The 20,084-nt window shown below is 36.2% G+C and overlaps 1 protein-coding gene across 1 annotated transcript in view; it reads left to right on the top strand.

Moving 5' to 3' along the window:
* Positions 1–20,084, top strand: part of LRBA (LPS responsive beige-like anchor protein) — a 365,433-nt gene that overhangs the window by 119,264 nt on the left and 226,085 nt on the right. Inside the window, exons 34-35 of the mRNA XM_053974943.1 lie at positions 194–258; positions 10,217–10,325. Of these exons, the coding sequence (XP_053830918.1) occupies positions 194–258; positions 10,217–10,325 (174 nt within the window). The remainder of the gene's footprint in view (positions 1–193; positions 259–10,216; positions 10,326–20,084) is intronic.

Below are 20,084 nucleotides of genomic sequence, written 5' to 3'. Positions count from 1 at the left end.
TGATGCTGTCCTGTTCTTTCATGCTGCCATTCATTGCTTCCTGATCTGCACACAATTAAAGCTTTGTGTGTTTGCTGATGGTGCTGTAAGTTGCTAAAGTGGAAAAGAAAGTGTATGATTTGTCTCTGAAAATGCCTCTTCCAAGTTTTGTTTTTATACAGCTAGTTTTCTCTTCTGTTTTGTCTTTACCCAGGAGTGGCAAAACTCTATACAGAAGAATGCTGGCCTGGCCTTTATTGAGCTTGTCAATGAAGGAAGGTAAGTTATAATGTTTGATAGCACCTCTGCTTAGCCTTCAGGGAGTTCTGTGCCTTGAAACTTTTTAAAAATAATTTTTCTTCTTCCTTTTTGTGTAATTTTCTTTGAGTTTTACGAGCATGGTTTCATATTCTTTAAGACTTTGGTTCAGTTCTAATTCTGAATATGGGATTTTGCAGAATCTTAATGCTCTTTAGTTTCATTAAATACTTTGCTTATCTGTGTGTCATGGATTTTCTTTCTTCCTGTCCTTGTGTACTGGTTAATGTTGAAACTATAATTTGTATTCAGCTAATCTCTTGAGAAAGGGAATTGATATTTAAAAGACATTACTGCTAGGAATTGTGAGATAAGCCTCTGTCTCAAAAATTAGATTCCAGTTTGCTCATTTATTTCTGATCTATGTCTTAAACTAGAAGGGAGGAGAGTCCCTCTAAGGAAAAACTCCTCTTAATATTACCAATTAGTTTAATGTTCTCTCCATAACTTTATATGTATATTATTGGAACTTATAGGAAATGACAGAGCAGGTGATGAGGCCATGCTCTTTGACTTGTTCGGTGTTCAGAACCATCAGTATTTTATTCATTAATATTGAATTGATTGTTGAGGCAGACTAAGAGCAGTATTTACATTTTTTCTAAAGGATTTTTTTCAAGATGTCTTAATGAGTTAGCTAAGGTGTATTATAAGAAATGCCATTTATTTAAATGTAACTTTTGTGAGTAACTTCGGCTAGTAAGAATCCAAATAGAAAATAAATTTTACGTGATTAGGACAGCTATCTAACTAAAACTGTAATAATATATCACATAAATTAATATGCTATATAAATATCTTTTTATCATTGTAGGAATGGGGAAATGGCTATTTGAGATTTTTTTTTCTTAAGATGTAGATGTTCTCAAGATACATAAAAATAATGGCCATTTTAATGGCTGCATTTCAGTTCATGGTAGGCAAAACACCATTCTGAGGCAGGAAAAACATTTTGCTACTAGTCTTGATCCCAAGGGCCAAGGTAAAGTAACAAGGGTGTTCAGTTACAGTGTTAAGATCTAGCCTATAGTTGTTTCCTATTATGTGAGGCTGACCTGTCTTGACCTTACTTACAAAATGCCTGCTATAAATTTGGCCCTTGATTAATGTTTTATTAGCATAGATAACATAGAGATCCCACACACATGTAAAGCACAATGTAAGGTTCATCTGTGTAAGATGATTATCATGGACAAATCAGTTGCTGAGACTGAGCTGTGCATGGCAGTCACCCAGTAGCTATTCAGCTCATCCAGGTCAAGCTTTCTATCAGTAAACTGTTTGGAATTGACTATTCTCTCTTCAAAACATGCAGTGCCCATCACAGACAGATGGAATCGCTCCCCCACCTCCATAAACAACATCAATAACCTAGAGTCCAGCCTGAGCCAGAGTGGTTGTCTCAGGGACAAATGATCCCTTGAAGACTAGGAAGTGTGGTTTTGGTTAGCAGAAAATGTCTGTGTAATTGTTACTTCATTTCATTTCTGACGTGTAGCAGAGTTGGGTTTTCTTTTAGGTATTTTTTTTAAAGTGGGAGCATAATGGTGAAGAGGAGAGGGGATTAATTTCTTAAAAATGGCTCCTTTCATCTGCCTCCATTTTCCTCCATTTCTATTTATAGGAGCCTTTATAGTTACTGCTGAATTAATGCTTTGTGGTTTTTCAGCATTCACTAAAATGAAACTATTATCCCTCAAATGATAGGAACTGTATTCCAGGACTCCAGAACTACTCTTTCCTTCTCTTTACACAATTTGCACATTATTTTTCTTGCACATATGCTAACACTTGGACTAAAACATCTCAGACCTTGTATTTTATTCTATTTGCTATTTTTGTGTATTTTTGCCATAGCATTATAGTCTTAAAACTCCAAAAGCTGATGTCTTTTAATTGAAACTTAAGAAAATATCTGAATGATACTGATTTAGACTTTAACTTCATAATTATATAATAAAAGCTGAATTTTAAGTTGTTTCTAAAAGTGCACAAGAAAATATGTCAAAGTAGTTGTAGAAAGGATAGAACTGGTTCAGCACATAGGGAAGGATGTCTGTAGGGCGCCATGAGAGAGAGTTACAATAAATAAAATCAAGGACTGGAAGAACTGCCTAAGATTTGTGGAATCACAGAATTGCTATTGTCTGCTGCCTTGGTGGGGGGGATTTGGTCACCCTATAATCTTTGTAAACCAGAGTTTTATTCCCAGTGTTTATTACTAGATTTTTTGGACTAATGAAGCTATAGGATATTCCAGCTTGAGGTGTGTTCTACTGGTGGTTTTTTTTTTTTCTATTGGGCAAATAAGATAACTGAAAAATCTTTCTGGAAGAAGTCTAAAAGGAGAGATGTAAATCTCTCTTCTACTTGCTTTCAAATGTATTTCTTCTTTTTATGTGGAAGGTATGAATGTACCTCTCTCTCTCTCGCAGCGGTTGGAAGTTTTAGATTTAGGCTTGCCATGTTTTGGCTAGGATTCCCTGGACAGAAATATGTGCAGAAAGTTTGCCTCTGGGACTCGTAAGATCTGCAGCGTGTGTGCTGCATTTGGAATGTGTTGGTCTGAATTTCTTCACGTTCACAAGTAACCAATGTGTTCCACAGAAAAGATGGTCCCTGCCTTTCCAGGTAGAACACACCCACTTCATGTGTACAGCAGAATTGATTAGTTTGTGGCCAGTGAAATTTTGAATCTTGAACTGAAAGAAAATCTCTGAACAGGAGGCTGGTGTGTGGAAACACAGAACTGTAATGCTGCCTTAAACTGAAATACACAACTGAAGTCCTGAAGGCCAGGTTACAAGCATAGTAAAAAGAAAAAGCCAGTGTAGAAATCCAGGAAGCTATAGAATGTAAGGTAAAGGAGCAGGTATTGAAGAATAACCTCTTTCTGTCCAGTAAAAGATACATCAATTTCAGTGTATTGCTACATTTAACATTAATCTGGTTTTAATAAAAAGTAGTAAGTATTGTTCTCTGTTATTGTAGTGTCTGGGAACACTATTAATGCTCTTTGAAACCTTGTTAAAAAGGTGCCTGTACCCACGGCTCCTCCACATACTGAGCCATCTGTGCAGCAGAAGGATAGCTTGTGAAATGTTTTCCTTAGCCTGCTGAACTTCTGTCAGTCTGGATTCCATTCTTTGTGCTTGCCTTTCACCTTTGTGTCCTCCCTTTAGGGAGAGTCTGTTTTGGAGCCTGAACCTGAGAACTTAGTGGTGAGGGAATTTTTTTTCACCAGAACCATCCTTTAGGTGGGATCTAGTTCACTGCCATGGCCAGGCCTCTCCTCTGGGGACTTCTGAGGTGCCCAGACTGATTCCTTTTTTGCACCCTGGAACTAATAATGCTTCCTCTTTGTGCACAAGATGGTGAAGCTATTGTTTATGAACTAAAACAAGCTCAGCTTTGTTTTATTTCCTTGCATGTACAAATGCTTCTTTTCCTAGAGCCTGATTTCCTGCAGTTGACTAGTTAGCAAGCAGCTCCTGTGCTGTGTGAAGGTTAAAACCCTCTGCTGTCGCTGTGATTCATTAGCACACTTTAGTGTGAAGCATCTCTTATGCTGGATCTTGTTTTCTGTATCAGTCAGGGCACTAACAAACGTACTCGAGCTTGAGACCAGGCATGACAGTTATTATCCCCTTTGGGGTGATAATGGGTTTGGCATGGCAGGGGTTGAGGGATCAGTCTCCTAAGCATGCTGCAGCAATTATTCTTTCCAATTTTCAGTTGAAGAGACTCTTGAAGATGCTTGATTTTAATATTCTCAAGCACAGTTTTCTTGACCATCTGAAGAATTATAGAACAGTGTTGTATGCTTACATTTTTATTTACTTGCAAATGAATATTCACTAAAAAAAGTCACAAAATGTTTGGTTTAAAGACAATCTCATTAAACTAGCAGAATCCATGTATAATTTTCTCTCCTTACCTTTGCTTTTTCAAATGCTTATTCAAACAAGGCAACCCAAAACATAAGAATTAATAAGTATGTCCATGTTTGTTTTTCTGTAGCTTTTTTTTATTGCCCTATTCTTTGTTTTCTAATGAGGAATGAAGTCTAATCAAAATTCTCCCCTCTGTATCAGAGCATTTTCTAATGTGTCTTTCAGTGTAGTTGAAAACAGCTTTTTTTTTTCCTTTTCCCAAAGGAATCTTGCAAGGGATTTTGTGCTCCCTTGGATTTAAAATTATTATTTTTGAGACACTATACCCTTCTATTAAAAATATTTATTGGAATGATACAATTAATTCAAAAGTTATAGGGAGAAGAAGGAAGGCAAACAGAATGCAAATTTAACATCCTTAGCATGTAAAAACTCCATCAACCAACCAAAAAAAAGTCCCAAACCTCTCCAGAAACAACCAAATGCAACTGGTATTATATGCTCTCAATACATAAGACCTAATAGTATAAAATCTAGAGTGCTGTAATCATCTATATTTCTATAGCTGAGGGGGGTGAGGAGGAATTTAAGAACTGTCCTAACAAAATTTAAACATATGTCACCTGCTGTTCCTTGTCTTAAATTGTATCTATTGCTTTTGACTGATCATGGATGCAAATATTTTTAATATTGAAATACTTGGCTATCAAGCTGGCTGGCCAATTACTTGGGTGCTTTCTGAATGGAAAATAGGGGACAGATGTAGGCTGCCCCATTCAATTGTCTCTCACTCGCAACGCTGCGGTCACTCTCAAGGAATGAATGTTGGAGGGTTGTGTTGCCATAGGAGCAGCTACTGTGATGGAAAAACAGTTAGAAAAATACAGCTATTAATGAAAAAATGGATGATAACTGACAGACTTTGTGCATAATTGACCAAAAAAGGCTCTGGAGAAAAATGATAAATGCAGTCTGGTCCAAAGTAGAATTGATTACTGCCAGTCTGCTCCCCATGCTGCAGCCTCCTTGTCCTGAGATTCTGATGACATAGAACCTGCGCCTCAGTCTTGTTTTGTAAGAAAAAAGACATGTTTTCCACATTTCCTTGCTTTTTGATTTTTAACAACCCTTTCTGTTGAAGTAGTATGTTTTGTCAAAGAGACTTTTGATGATTTATTTTCTGAGTCTTGATGTTATTGTTTTGGTTTGTTTAAAAGAAAAGAAAAAGCAACTTTATTAATGTGAGAATTTGAATACATAAGATCATTAGGCTAGACTTAAAACAGCATTTTAAATGTGCTGAAAATTAGGAATTGTAGCCTGCATGTGTTTCAGAGCCAGATAACTTGACTTGGGTGGGGTTCTTAATGCAATTTTTTTGTTCATGTGTGTGCACTAAGGTATACTGCCATGTACACAACCATTTTTAAAACGGTTCTTTATTTCACTGAGTTTTGAAGGGTATGTATGTGGCAAAGGTAGGTTTTGCTTGTGAGAATACATAATTAATTTTCTGGATCTATGAAAAAGGAAATTCATAAACCACTTTTGAGTGCCTGGGAGTTGTGAAATGTTTTTTTTTAATATAGACTTTTTTTGATAACATCAGCTTCTAAAAAAATTAATTATTGCAAGATTAACAAGAAGGTGTCTGTGCTGTATTGTGTGCATACATGTACTGTACTATTGCCATCTGATGGGACATTTTCAGAAATTATCTCCAATAGTACTGTGCAGTGGCTCTGAAATGTGAACACAACAGTTTTAAATGGGCTCTGCCATTTCCTACGAGGCTCTCCTAGATAGAAAATACTGGATTTTCCCTCAGCTGCCTTTTCAAAGATCTATTTCATTTAATGCTAATGCGCGTCCAAGTCAGCATTTTGCCGAGTCTGCACAGCTTTGGGGTGCTTTTATTTTCCCCTGTTTTTTTTTGTTTTGTTTTGTTTGTTTGTGGGTTTTTTCCTCCTATTTTAAGTCAATAAATTTGTTCAAACTTCGGTCTTTAAGACTTTATGGACTAACTATATTTTTTGAGAATTCAGTAGAGTACATGTAAAGGATCTGCGTTCCACAAAGCAATTGTAAAATCCCCTTGCAACAGTAATTCCACTACTTAGCACATTGAGCAGTCAGATCCCATAGAAGTCCATGTGTATCCATGTAGAACATACCCCCTTTTGAAGTCAGAGAATCTCCTGCATGCCAGGTTTATGAGGAAGGAGTTCAAGTAGGAGTGGTTACCTTGCTTGACTGTCTCAGAGTTCTCTGTTGTGGAGCCCCTGGAACTTACTGTCTCTCCCTGCAGTACTTTGTGATAGATCTGTGCCTAAATGTTAGTGCCACCTAAGAAGCTTTTCCCATACTTTGACTAAAACTGAATCTCTCAGGAAGGTGGAGTGTAAATCAGCACTTGCAACACTATTTTGGTGTTTAACAGTACTGAAAAAATCAACAGATATATGAGATAATATAAGGCAAGCATGATCTGTGGACCTTGATACTGGGATTATGAAGCATCAGCAAGAAGGAAGTTATTAGACTTGAGATTATCTTTAAGCTTGGATGTGCATACTTTGAAAAAGACAAAAAATTCAATCTGTGTATGTACTCAAAGAGAGGAAAAGCTGTCATTTTTCTGTAAAAAAAGGTATTTAATTTGTTTTAGATTAAATTTTTATTTAACCAAAAAAGAACTAATGTAATCTAGCTGCTGGGGAAAAAAAAAAAACAAAACAATGAGGACAAAAGCACACAAATGGTTAGGGAATTTTTGTTTGTGTTTTTTTTTGTCTTTGTTTTAATTGACAGTAATTGCCTCATTATAAAAATACCTGGAAGTGTTCAAGGCCAGGCTAGATGGGGTTCTGAGCAACATGGTCTAGTGGAAGGTGTCCCTGCCCATGGCATGGGCTTGGAGATGATCCTTAAGGTCCCTTCCAACTGAAACCAATTTATGATTCTGTAAGTTTCAAGTCGTTTAAAAAAAAAAAAAAGGGCAGTTACAGACTGGATGGAGTAAATGAAATTGTTTTCAGGAAGACATTCATGATCAGTTTGCATGGGAGGCCAGAGCAGGAACCAGCAAGGATCCTTTAAATCCATGAAGTACCACTTACTGTCTTAGTGAGGAGAATCAGACGTTTCTAGATATTCTTTTCTTAAGAAGAAAGCCTTTGTTTCTCAAAGTTACCTGATCTAAGTAATTAAGTTTATAGGCTCTCCCACATGTACAAAATGTGTTGTGTATAGTTTGGAGTTGAGCTAATTTTTCAGCAAGAGTCCTTGCCTCAGCAGTGGTCTGCTCACCTGGAAACAGTTGTTTTATTGACAGCAGTGAGCTACACTTAACAAATTTCTGTTCAACATTTTGTTTCCCTTAAATGGATAGCTAGCCACTGCCAAGGTTCCCAAAATTTGTCTTTAGTAGGTGATTAAAACTTCATTTTAAACATATAAGCAGAGGTGTGTTCATTTATACAGGTGCTCATATTTGACTTTGATTTTTAATGATGGCTTATATCATGCCATAATTACATTTATGTAAGTATATATATTTTTTTTTCTTTGCAAAGTTCCATATTTAAGTGGTAAATTCAAAATAGAAATCTGAGTGGTATGCTATGTATGTGGACACTGTTTTCATAAAGGAACTCCACACTGCCCTAGATGATAGCAGCTTGGAATGTTTGTTATAAGAAAGCTAATCCAAGCATATGCAGTGTTTGGAAAAGGTTGAACTGAAAAGAAAGATTAAAATTTAATGTTCTTGAATATATAAAAAAAAAAAAAGAGAAAAAAGGGAAAAAAAAAAAAAAAGAAAAATCATGTCTCAGTTTCATCTACCTGGCATACTCCTGTGCAGAGTATCATAGAGAAAGTGAGGAAAGTGTATGGGATTAGTAAGGAGAGTTGGAGGTGACAGAAGAAAGAACTGATCCATAGGAGACAAAGCTCTTCCTGGAGCTTGAAGTGTATGTGTTTTCACTAGGTACACTTCTGGTCTGTTGGAACAACGTTGTTCCTGTGTGAGAGAACGTAGGTCTTTGCTTTGTTTGGAGTGCATCCATCCTTTCTGGACATGAATAGCAGGTGCTGGGCTGCTTACTAACCAGTTATGTACCATGTTTGCCAGATAAAAAGGAAAACTATGTTGTAAAGACAATTATTATATAGCGTGATTTCATAAACAGGTGAAAGAAAAGTTATTAATATAAAATTAATATAATTAGTGTTAATATATATAATGTATAATTAGTGTTAGATTAAAAGTAGAACTTCTAGAGGACAGCTGGTACTTTTCAAAGTCTGATCAAGCTAGCAGAAGTTACTGGTATTGACAAACTCAGGGAAAATAATGGAATACTGTCCAACTGTGTTACATGTGACTTGTAATACATGATATCATAGTACGTGAGCATTTGTGATCCCCTTAATTTTTTGAACAGTTCTTAGTTCAATAAAAAAGAGTTTATTTAAATGCTTATGTGTCAGATTTGAATGTGCTACTGGAGATCATGGAGAAAGAGTCAAATGCTTGGAATCTGCCCAGACTATGCAATTGCTTATACAGTTCCTTGTTGCTGGTTTGTCACTAATGCATGCAGATAAACTGGCAGAATTGTATGTTTGTTGCTCAACAGCTACATCTATTCTAACAGGGACTAAAAAGAAGAAAAAAATATGGAATTTTAATGTGGTTTCAAACTAGCGGCTTTTGTACAAGCCTCCCCAAACAGTGAATTGTGCATATTTCTTATTTCAAGACTTCATCCACGGGGAGAGACTAATCCACCAGCTTGGCTGGTTCCTGAGCTCATGGCCTCATGTGGCTGCTGTGCTGCAGTTTTCTGGAATGAGAGGGGCAGTGAACAAAGAGCTTCAGGTGTTGTTCTGCCTTGCAGGCATGTGACCTGCAAATCTCCTGCAAGTATGGAATTCTGAAAGCATAGGAAAAGAGATAGCAAGGCGTCACTCTTTCAAACATACAGTAAGAGACAGGTGGATCCTTATTTCAGATAAATAAGTTATTGGGGTTAAGATTAACATTGTCTGCACTAGAAGACGTCCTGCATAATAAATCCTATGGTTGTAAAGAAAGCCTTTCAATACACTCTGAACTTGTTGAAATGTACTTTAGTTTATATGTGCAAGGAAAGCAAATGATTTTACATTCTGCTACTCTTTTTTTCTACAACTGGAAACCTTACAAAAAAAAAAAAGATTTAATAACAGGTATTTTAAAGAATTATCATTAGAGCATGTAATTTATCTGGTGTATCTTTGAGTGATCCTGTGGAAATATGCACCTTCTAAAACAGTGACTTGTGTATGGCCAATTTCAACTTTATGAATCCCAATGTAACTAATTAAAAAGGAAATGTTTTTAGTAACAATATGTGAACTCAGAGAATAATTGGGTTGTAATTCAATCTGTCAGCTCTGCTGCCATTCATAAACTCAGGGTTTATGAAGGCCTCAGAAATCTCAGTTTGAATTACAGCTTTATTCTGTACATAACCTGTAACAATGTGTATCTTAGCATTTCATTTGTGAGACTGAGAATGTTTTATAATACTGAAAATATTACTTAAATGTATACTTACCATAAAATTTCAATCTTGCATTTGGAGGAAAAACTGTATTGCATTACATTTTCTTTTAATTTACATTTTACATCAGTTATGTTAGAACTTTAACTGTGTATGTTTATATGCAAAAACTGCTTACTTTATATGGTGGTGGATGTGAAAGATTTTTTTTTTTATATGTATCTCTATTTCAGGTAAAACAAGTGACTGTCTGGAGTGTTTACATTTTGTTTAATATTTACTTTGATTTACTGTAGAAATACTATTTTACTAGTTGCTAGAGAATTACCCTCCAACCTTATTTATACTATTTTCTTAGCACAATAAAGTCAGTCATAAGAGCCCAACATATTTGCATATATATACTGTATTTCCAGATTTTTATTTTTGGACTTCATTCTCTTAAGGCAGTTATTATATCTTCTCTGTCCTCAGGTTGCTGAGTCAAACCATGAAGGAGCATCTGGTACGAGTGGCTAATGAAGCAGAATTTATCCTGAGCAGACAGAGGGCAGAGGATATTAACCGCCATGCTGAATTTGAGGTAAGAGAGGAAATCTTGTGTCTAAAAAGCAAAACACAAAAGCATAACCATTCCACTGTGTTTAAGGATTCCAGGCTGTGATATGAGCTTTGCAGGCCTCAGGAGATTCTACTCTGAAAGGTGCTTTGCAGTCATAGGGTGATTTGATAAGTTTGCCACTAACTTTGATGGAAAAACAGGCTGAGCAGAGCAGCTCAGAACTTGTTGAAATCTGCACACCATAGACTGTAGGGGAAAGAATTTTATCAAACCAATGCTGCTCTTTTCCATTTAGCATATATCACTGTATGTGTTAAGGCTGCTTAGCATCATAGTCACAATACAGGTCTGAAAAAACCACTTTGCTAAAGATAAGTGGTAACAGGCTGTGAAGTGCAAAATGAGAAATTACTTTCTTTTATCGTTTTGTATCATCTGCTATTTAACTAATCCCTCTCTAAACCCATTCTCCCTGTGTTTTACATGCCTCAGTGTGGTTTAAGTATGTTTTCATATTTTCACCGCACTTAAGGGAAGCTAAAGTGAAATTATGGTCTCTGTTTTTGTAATAAACTTGTATTACAAAAATACAAGCCTGTTTTCTGAGTCACTTTGGTCATACCTCCAATTTAGGGTCTTGGTTACATTATATATCAGCTTTCCCTGTGCTTTAATTATTGGGTAAATGAAAATGAAGCTAAATCTCTCTCAATTCACTAATATTCTACTTAAAGAGTACTTTGTCTTTCTTCTGACATGTGATATTACTTGTGGTTTTGTTTTTAAAATGAAGCATTAAGAGATTGAAGGCACATTTGTGCTTAACGCATTTCTAAACTGTTTTCCTCTTAAATCTTTACTTGAAAAAATACTCCCCAAAGATGAAAGCATATTTGTCTTAGACAGTGCTTATGTTCTAAAGGTCATCTGTGTTGGCCCCGGGATTCAAGCTGTGCGTTGTCTAATAACATATCTGCACTTCATCTAGAGCTAGTTACCCCCTCCTGCAAACAGAGATGTTGGAAGGTATCTACAGTACTGTTCTGCAATGGTGAAATAGCAGGCATGTTTCATTTATTACATCAAGGGTTTGGCGACAGTCCTGTGGAGATGAAAAGTGCATCCTTTTGCTCCGTTGCTTGATAATCATTGGACTGGGACATGCTTGACATCTTTTCCTCTGGATTTATGCAGAAGCTCCATGCATGACATGGTGTTATTGATTAGATGAACAGTCCACTTTTTCCCTTCAGATGCAAACTATTTGCAAAGATGGGGGTGTGTATGTAGGAAACATGAGAGAAATGGAGGATTCTGTTGTATAAATACAGGCTGTCTGTGAATACAGTTGTTCAGTGACAGCTGCACTCTTAGTCCTAGTTCAGCCTCAAGATATCTTTTATGGTGTCTGGAAGAAATTTAAACAGAGCATCAACTTACATTTTTAATATAGATCTGGGTTCTGCTGTGACAAGTCTCTAGGATGAGAGTTGGCTGATGTTTTAGGCTGATGCTGGTTTGAATCTGTCCTGTCTCAGCGGTGGTGGCTCAAGAGGTTTAACTCATCAGGTGGAACTTAAATGGAAAATGGTGTACTCAAATATCAGCAGTCTGTTTATCCAGTTTAGTTTTGTTTGGGTGTTGGAAAGACTTTGATCCAGCATGACTTCCACAGGTGTAGAAACTAAGGATATACAATTATTGGATTCTACCAAATGTGTAAAGAACCTGATGTCTGTGGCAGACTTCAGTCAGTGTTGTGTTCCTTTGGGAAAGAGGAACCACTAGTCATATCCATCTGAGTCTGTAGGTACCATGTTAACAGTCAGAAATTCTGATGTTCCATGTTCCATCCATGTCTTAAGATGTGATAGCTGAAGAAAGTGAGCAGAGGAGTGAGCCTATAAGATTTAGCCCAGGAAAATTATGAATATGAAAATGTGGGTTTGATCACATTTAGAAGTGTTTTGTGCTTCTGGTAATTACTAGTTGCAGTTTGCTCTATGTTGCAAGGACAGTTTAAAAGGAAAAGGCAAATTGTCTTTCATTTTTTAAAACTGAAGTCTGGTATTTGGAACAGGAGGCAGGAGAAATGGGAAATGGGAAATTCAGGCAGGCTTCATAATGAAGCTCTCTAGTTCTGTATAATTGTATATATTCAGTTATAAAAAGGGTAAGAATAGTCATTGTAAGAGGATGGAAAAGCCTAGGAAAATAGGTAATACAGGAAAGGCACTGCTGTGCTGAAAACTTCATCTTAGAAATGTGATGCAAGAAATTATTTGATAGGTGATAGTTTAAAAGTTGCATGAGGTGCCACTCCTGTTTGGTTCTTAATTCATTACAAGTACAGGAGAGGTGTTTTCCTTCCTGAAGTGGTTTGAGAAATGTCCACCTATCAAATTTTTCCCATCCAGGAGGAGACAGAGAAGCAGCAGCAAATGCAGCACGTGTGAACTTTGCTGTGTAAGCTCTGGTTGGGCTTTGCTCTATCTCTGTGTGGTGGGGCCATGCATTGGTAAGAACATGGAGAGGAACCCTTTCCGTAAGGTGGCATGACCGAAAGTATGGGAAGAGTCTCCAAAGCAAGGATAGGGGCTTGTTTTCTTTTTTTAGGCTTGTTGTTCTAGTTTGTGCTGTAACTTTGGATATGCAGTAAACCTCAAGTGCTTCAGGGAGATAGATTTAAACTGAAAGGAATAGAAAAAAAAACAAAAACATTTTCTATTCTACTTGTACCTTCTCATGGCAATTTTCTTTCTTTCAGAAGCTTAGAGTGTCTTTTCACTGCTACCTGTATAAGGAGTAGCTCCATCTATGCATTTAGACATATGGGGAGGTAACCAGGAAACCTGAGACAAACTCATTTTACAGTGTGATTGAACCTCAGAGATGCCTGATGAAGGAATATTCTACTCATTTCTGTAATGAGGTAGCAATGAAACACACATTTTTTGCAGTGAATGTGAGAATGTGAGCATTTCTAACATATGCCTTACATTTCTACGTATACCTTAAATTTTCTCTATTGTCCCTCAGATTTATATGTACATGCCTCTTAGGTATTTTTCAAAATCTCACCCTCTGTGTTTGGCAGAGTTTAAAATCCCGAAGAAGAACCCCTTAATGGTAGTTTCAAGCTGCCACCCAGATTGTTTTCTAGAAATGACCTTGAAAAATATGGTGATCCTCACTGTGTCTTAGATTATCTGTGCAGACTGCTGTGGAGTCAGGCCTATGGGAATAATTTGATTTGGTGTGAGGAGGAGGGAATTTTCTACTCTAATTGACTTTATTTTATAATTTATGACAGAAGTGCCCATTGCCTTGGCTATACCTCCTGTCTTATATAAATCTCTTTATGTACTTCTGGGTGAATGTACATATTTATAGAATTCTAAATAAGTAAACCTGCAAGGTTTTTAGGCATGAACTGTTCAGTGTTTCATCTTTCTAGTGAAGCTTTAGTTTGCTCTTGGATGACACTACTGGATTTAGGCAAAAATCTGGGGTACCAAGTCTCAATGCTTGAGTAAAGTATTTTTGATGACTGCTCCATCCAGGAACATGGTTTCTTCTTTTGCTGTTTGTTTGTTTTGTCTTGTTTTTGGTGATTTGATTTTTTTTTTGCATGGAAGATTCACATGAAAACCTAGGAAAAAGGGGGAAAATGTGCAATACAAAACTATTCATAATGTTGTATGTTATGGTGTGTGTAGCAGAGCAGTGGAGAGTGCCACACAATAATTTTCAGAAAACTTTCTATAATGGCTGGACAAGGATTCTTCATTCTGAGGAAAACAAACCCCTTGATACTTTTTCAGTAAAATGTTACTGCTACTCTAATTGGCAGAATAACCTGCCTCCTCAGAGTGTCATTTTTGAAAAATTGTGTGGTGTCATCCCCTTGAATTTTGGTCTTATTTTTTTCAAATTCTTGTCATCCATAGAAATAGAAAGTGCTGGCATTCTTGTTATTGGCTGTTTCTGTTGATTAACTGAGAATTTCACATGACTTTCCCTTTGCATTTGTTATAAATCATGCTAGGCAGCTAACTTCTCTGCATGATTTCTCTTCAATAATTAAATCTAGCATTTCCAGCTGCTGTAAAATTTGTTGCCCTTTTGTGTTCAGTTATGTTTTTTCATGCGGAAGACTTGGACTTCCTCACAGTTTTAATTCTTATTCAGTGTCAATTTACAGGCTATGGTAATAAACAGAATGTTTTACTTCATGGCTCCTGCTGGGAAACGAATCTTATAACTGGTTTTGCCTTGACAGAGGTAGGATACAAGGCTAGGCAAGCGTTCCAATACTGACTTGGGTGGAGCTGTTTGCTTTTTGTTTCCTTGGCAGAAGGCAAAATCCAGTGCTTCCCTTGATGCATAATCTTCTGTATTCCAGATCTTTTCCCCTTTGGTGCAGTAAGCATAAGTACGTTATTTGTATCAGAGGAGGTGACTAAAAATTACTGCAAGTCAATTCTGGCAGAATACCCGTAAGTCAAAGGGAAGGCTTGAGAGCCCTTGAAAGAATTCTGGAAAGGTATTTGAGGTTTTTGTAGTTTCTGTGGATGATTGTTGCTTCTATATGGAACAAGAAGTTACTGTGGGAAAGAAGGTTTTAATCCTTGACTGGGTCCATATTCTCCACAGTTTACCAGTGGTTTAAACAAAAGCTGCTTTGTTATAGAACCTGTGCATCAATAAATGCTTCTGTGACACTTAGAACTTCCTTTTATATTCAATATTTTCTGGCATACTTAATAATAATGTCCTTATTTATTAAAACAAAAGATTTTGTAGTGATTTCAGGGGGAATTCTCTCTTTTAGAGTGAGGCAGCAGCAATGGTTCTCCACAGAACACATGGAGATAAAGGATAGTGCAAGCTGTAGGAATGCACCCAAAATTTGTTGTCATTAAGACTGAAAAAATATAATGGGGCAACATGAATGAAGTTAGATGTTCCCTCATGGAAAAAAAAGGCTTTACACAAATTGTTATGAATGGGCTTGACCTTCTCAAATTTAAATTTTAAATAAATATTGCCCTTTGCAACGTTCAGGTGTTACAGCACCATCTGTCTGTCGGTAGTAGGAAGAAAAAAATGGACTTTTCTTTCCAAACATATTTTTGAGGTATTATAAATGCTTCACAAAGTGCTGAGCATAGCAGAATATTTTTTTTTCCCATGGGAAGATCAACCAATTTTGTTCTGCTGCAATATGTTGGCAAGTCCCAAACTAGGAGACTAAATTTCTTTTATGCCTGAGGTGGCAACTTTTGGGATTATCTCATGTGAAATGAATGAGACTAAGTGTAATTTGAAAAAAAATATCATGGAAGGTCATGCACAGTGTTTTACAATGTTTGAGATTTCAACTTTTTCTGTCCTTTCTCTCTTCTTTTACATATTTAACACATCTACTTATTTTTCTCTTCCTGGGAATGATAAACTTCCTTTTTGAATCTCTTTATCCCCTCTTGTAAGTAGTGTTACAGATTATTATATTCACTAGAAATTACCAATAAGCTTAAATAATCTACTCTTCATAGGTCTTTGAACTTTTGCTGTGGGAATACATCTGAACTCCTCATAAGATGTTACTATCTGCCCTACCTCATCCTGCCTTTCTTTAAATATCTTTTTGGCATTCAGATTTGATGAGCTGGATCTTTCTTTTCTATGTCTTGAGTGGCTTGTTGAAAGCAATCTAATGAAGCCTGACTCCCTGTACAAAGGCAATGATAGTTCTTGCCAGTGTGTTTATTCCTTTGCTTGTTTTCTGCTTTAAACACTGCTCTATGTTTGCCTTTTAGAAATTTCAGACTTATTGCCATGTTGCTCCCTGCAGTCCTCCAGAGTCCATTTGGCATATTTCCTGTGGCACTGAGGCAGTTTGAACAAGAACAATGCAGCTAATAGCTGTGCTCATCCCTGAGTTATTCTGGATCACCTGAGTGGACATTGCCTGGTCCCAGCAGTTGTTCTCATCCCACTTTTCTTTTATAAAATCTCTGTTCTGGAGTGGTCATGTGTTCCAGGACTGCTTTTTACCCTTTGATCTTTCTGTTAGCTCTACAGAGACACCTTAATGGGCTTCCACCTCCTGATTTGTTTGAAAAATAATTTAACGCTGCTTTTTATGGCTTTATGCAATTGTTCCTCCATCTCTTTTGACCTGCTTCATTCTGTTTTTAAAACTATCATGAAATAGTTAACATGTTTTTCTGTTTTCCTTCTTTGGGGAGACTTACTGAAGAATGCCGTTTTCTTTCTACAGTTTAACCATTCCAGCTTTTTGTTTGTTTGTTTTTAAAAAAGCCTTCTTTTGGATGGCATATGTTTCCTTTGAATCCCTAATATTGTATCTTTTTATACTGATCTCGTGTAGTCTATTAAAACATTTTCCATGTTTTTCTGCATCTTTTTATATTTATAATATGAAAATTAAGCTAGCCAGGTAAGAATTTTCTTGCTCCAAATGAGATGTTCCCATCAGAAATGTTGTTGTTCATGAAAAATAAATCTGTATTGTTTACCTTATTTATTATTAATGTACAGACTTTTATGGTAGCTCATGTCAGGTAATGATTCTTAAATAATCCAGACTGAAGTAATACAGTGTAAATAGAATGCAATTTTCTAGCACTAACTAAGCAAATATCCTGTTTGTGCTTGATTGGATATTTTATTCTAAAATTTCTGTCCAACAATAACTTGTATTGCTTACGTACCATTTTAAGAACGGTGTTAGGAATTGTTCAGCTTTGAATAAAAAGCACTGGTGATAGTACACATCTCTCCTATGTGTTTTATTGTAACTCAGTTTGATCTAAATGAGAAAGACATTACATTAAAATAATTCTGATACTGGAGCTGACAAGGTCACAGAAGATCTTCAGGGTCTATATACCTGAAGGTGTTTTTTCTCAGTATTTCAGCTGGTAGGTTGGACTTAAATACTCATTTATAAACTTGAACTTATTTTTATTTTCATTTAGCATTATTTCTTTCCTGTTATGTGTTTATTATCTTTGGGCTTCACTGTCAAGCCTATTACCCTATGTCAAACTGTGCATTCTTAAAGAAGAGCTTATTGAAAGCGAAAATGCTGTAACACTCTCGCAGAATACACTCCCACACTTCTGTAATTTGAAGTGATTCTTGGGTTGTAAAATGGCTTTTCCCTGGTAGTGAGTCAGGTTGGATGAGGAGACATGGATCACAACCAGTATTTCCTAGAGTACCTTCTGTTCATTACACTGTTGTAATTAATAGAATAAAGCTGTTGCTGATAATGGCTGATGACTACACTCAATGCTTACAGTTGGGAGGCTGACTCCAACAAATGTAATGAAGAATTAATTCTAATAGCTGCCAAATCATGGCAGAAAGGAGCAAAGATAAAGATGAATGCACTGGACATAATTTTATATCTAAAATTAGATTATTTTCTGTGTTTTATTATCTAACGTGAAGCTCCTGTGCTGTGTTATTATTACAATGACTTGGTCTTCCAAATTTCCCCTCCAGTTCCTCACATCTCTTTTGTGACTAAATGGTTCTGAGTAGCTGAGTGTCAGCAAGGAACTCTCTCAATTCATTATTCGCTCATTGTGCAGACTGTTTTTATGTATATGTTGGAGAGTCTGAAACAAACTGACAGTAATTATACAGTTAATGTTAGTTTGACCAGGCTCTTATCTCATATTTTCTCTCCTCTCCTTCTGGAATTAGTTCTACTAATTCTTGTCATATACCCTTTCTTTGGCTGCTTTTTCTTTTATTTTGCTTTTGTGATGTTGGTCTAGATAAGTGAGGATACCTTCCCAAAATGTGACTTTTAAAATCAAAGTAGTTTGTTTATGTGATTGGAGGATTTGTGCTTACTGATGTTTTAAGAGCTTTGATGGAAAAAAAAGAAATTAGAGTATTCTTCTGTTGTTGTTATTTCCCAATTTCACATTTCCACTGAAGGTGAAAATATAAATATCAAAACCATTCTGAAAAAAAGTGTTCATTACAGCATGATAATTTAGTTTATGTGTGCCTACAGTAACCCAAAACTGCTTTGTTTTTCTGTTAAAACAGACTAGGGAATTGAAGAGTTTTTAATAGCATTAACTTTCAGATGCAATGTTTTCAACTAGTCTTTATAGTTCCAGAATTAGTGGAAATATTTATATCTTTCAGATTCTTCCATCAAGGCACAGGGAAGCGAATTATTGAAAAGATAAAAATAAATTTGTTTGCTTTCTGTCAGAGTTCATATCTACGGCCAACCTTGATAGAAGACCAGAATGATTTAGACAAGTTTGCTTTGGAGATTCATAACATATGCTTGCTGGACAGAATTGAGTTATCTCTGCTCTGGAGAGTAAGTTATTGTAGCAGGAGCTGACAGAGATGAAGATAACTGAGGGAAATTCAATTACCTTTTAGTGTTTTCCTTCTAATAGGATTCTTAATGTGAAAAAGATCCTTAGATGATGCGTCTGTGTTGCTTTGTGAGATCTGCTTTGATACCTGCATCCAGAATAAAGTGAACTCTTCTTTTCAGGCCTTCATTAAGGATGAAATATGCATCTGATTGCTAAATGGGTGTTAGCTTTTGATTCAACATATTATCATTTGTAGTCCAGATGTATCTGACAGTCTTTTGGCAGTAGTCTTGAATATTCTAAATACAATTGCATTTTCAAAAGTAATTGTTTTTAGGTAAAAAGGTTGTTTATAACAGCAATTGAAGAAAGAAGTCACAAAATGGTAAAATAATTCCCTATACTCTAGTGCTGTTTCTGCGTGGTTTTTCTCTCATTTGACTTTTCCTAGCAAAAGCACCGAAGTTACAAACACTATTTATGACTGACCTGAGTCCAGGCTGTTGGGTTAAAGCCCATCCACTTGCCTATAGCTGGATTTCATGTAAAAGCTTTTCAGTTCTGAAGTTACTGGGGTAGATTGGTGCATATGGGTATTAGGATGTTGTTATTTGTGTTACTTGTAAAATATGTTTTGTAGTGTCTGGTGGTTGAAATGCAAATTTAGAAGTGACATTATGAAGGCAGCTCACTCTGCAGCTGTATGTACAAGAACAAGCCATGTACAAGTTTGTGTACCTCCAGTATGCACTCATTTACTGACTCACTAAACTACTGCCTGGAGCTGAATGTAAAAGGAGCTTATTTTTTAAAGTCTGAACCTTACTAGGGTTGCAAAGTGTGCTTTTTATCTACATTATTTACCCAAGCATGTGCACGCTAAAATTTCTATATAGGAAAGGAAGAACAAGTATCTTCACGTTAGATTGATTTGCAACCCCAAACCAGGTTTGGATGTGCCTAAAAGATGTAGCATACCTGACCCTATAGAGTAATGAATTGAAATTCTGGTCCATATTTTGGGTAGCTACCTGTCTTGACCTATGGCTTCTTGGTTAAGTCAGCTGTGGTTACCCTCATAATTTTCTTGTTTGGACTAAAATCATAGTAGGAATTGTCTCATTTTGTAGTTAATGCGGTCTCCTGATTGAGGCATGATGAAGTTCATACCTGCAGGTTTATTTTTTGATGCTCATGAAGGTGACTTATGAAAATCAGCTTTGGGACAACATACTGAGATGCTTAGAAAATGTTTGAAGTTGTTTGTCAGTAGTACCTGAAAGCACTTAAGAGTACTGTTACCTGTATTTCTTCCTTAGAGTATTTTTCTCTATCCTCTTTTAGTATATTATTGAGGAGAAAATGGTACAAAATGTTGCATTTTGTGTAATAA

The sequence above is a fragment of the Vidua macroura genome, chromosome 4, assembly GCF_024509145.1.
Source record: "Vidua macroura isolate BioBank_ID:100142 chromosome 4, ASM2450914v1, whole genome shotgun sequence".
Taxonomy (NCBI): domain Eukaryota; kingdom Metazoa; phylum Chordata; class Aves; order Passeriformes; family Viduidae; genus Vidua; species Vidua macroura.
This window is presented reverse-complemented; position numbering and strand designations above follow the sequence as displayed.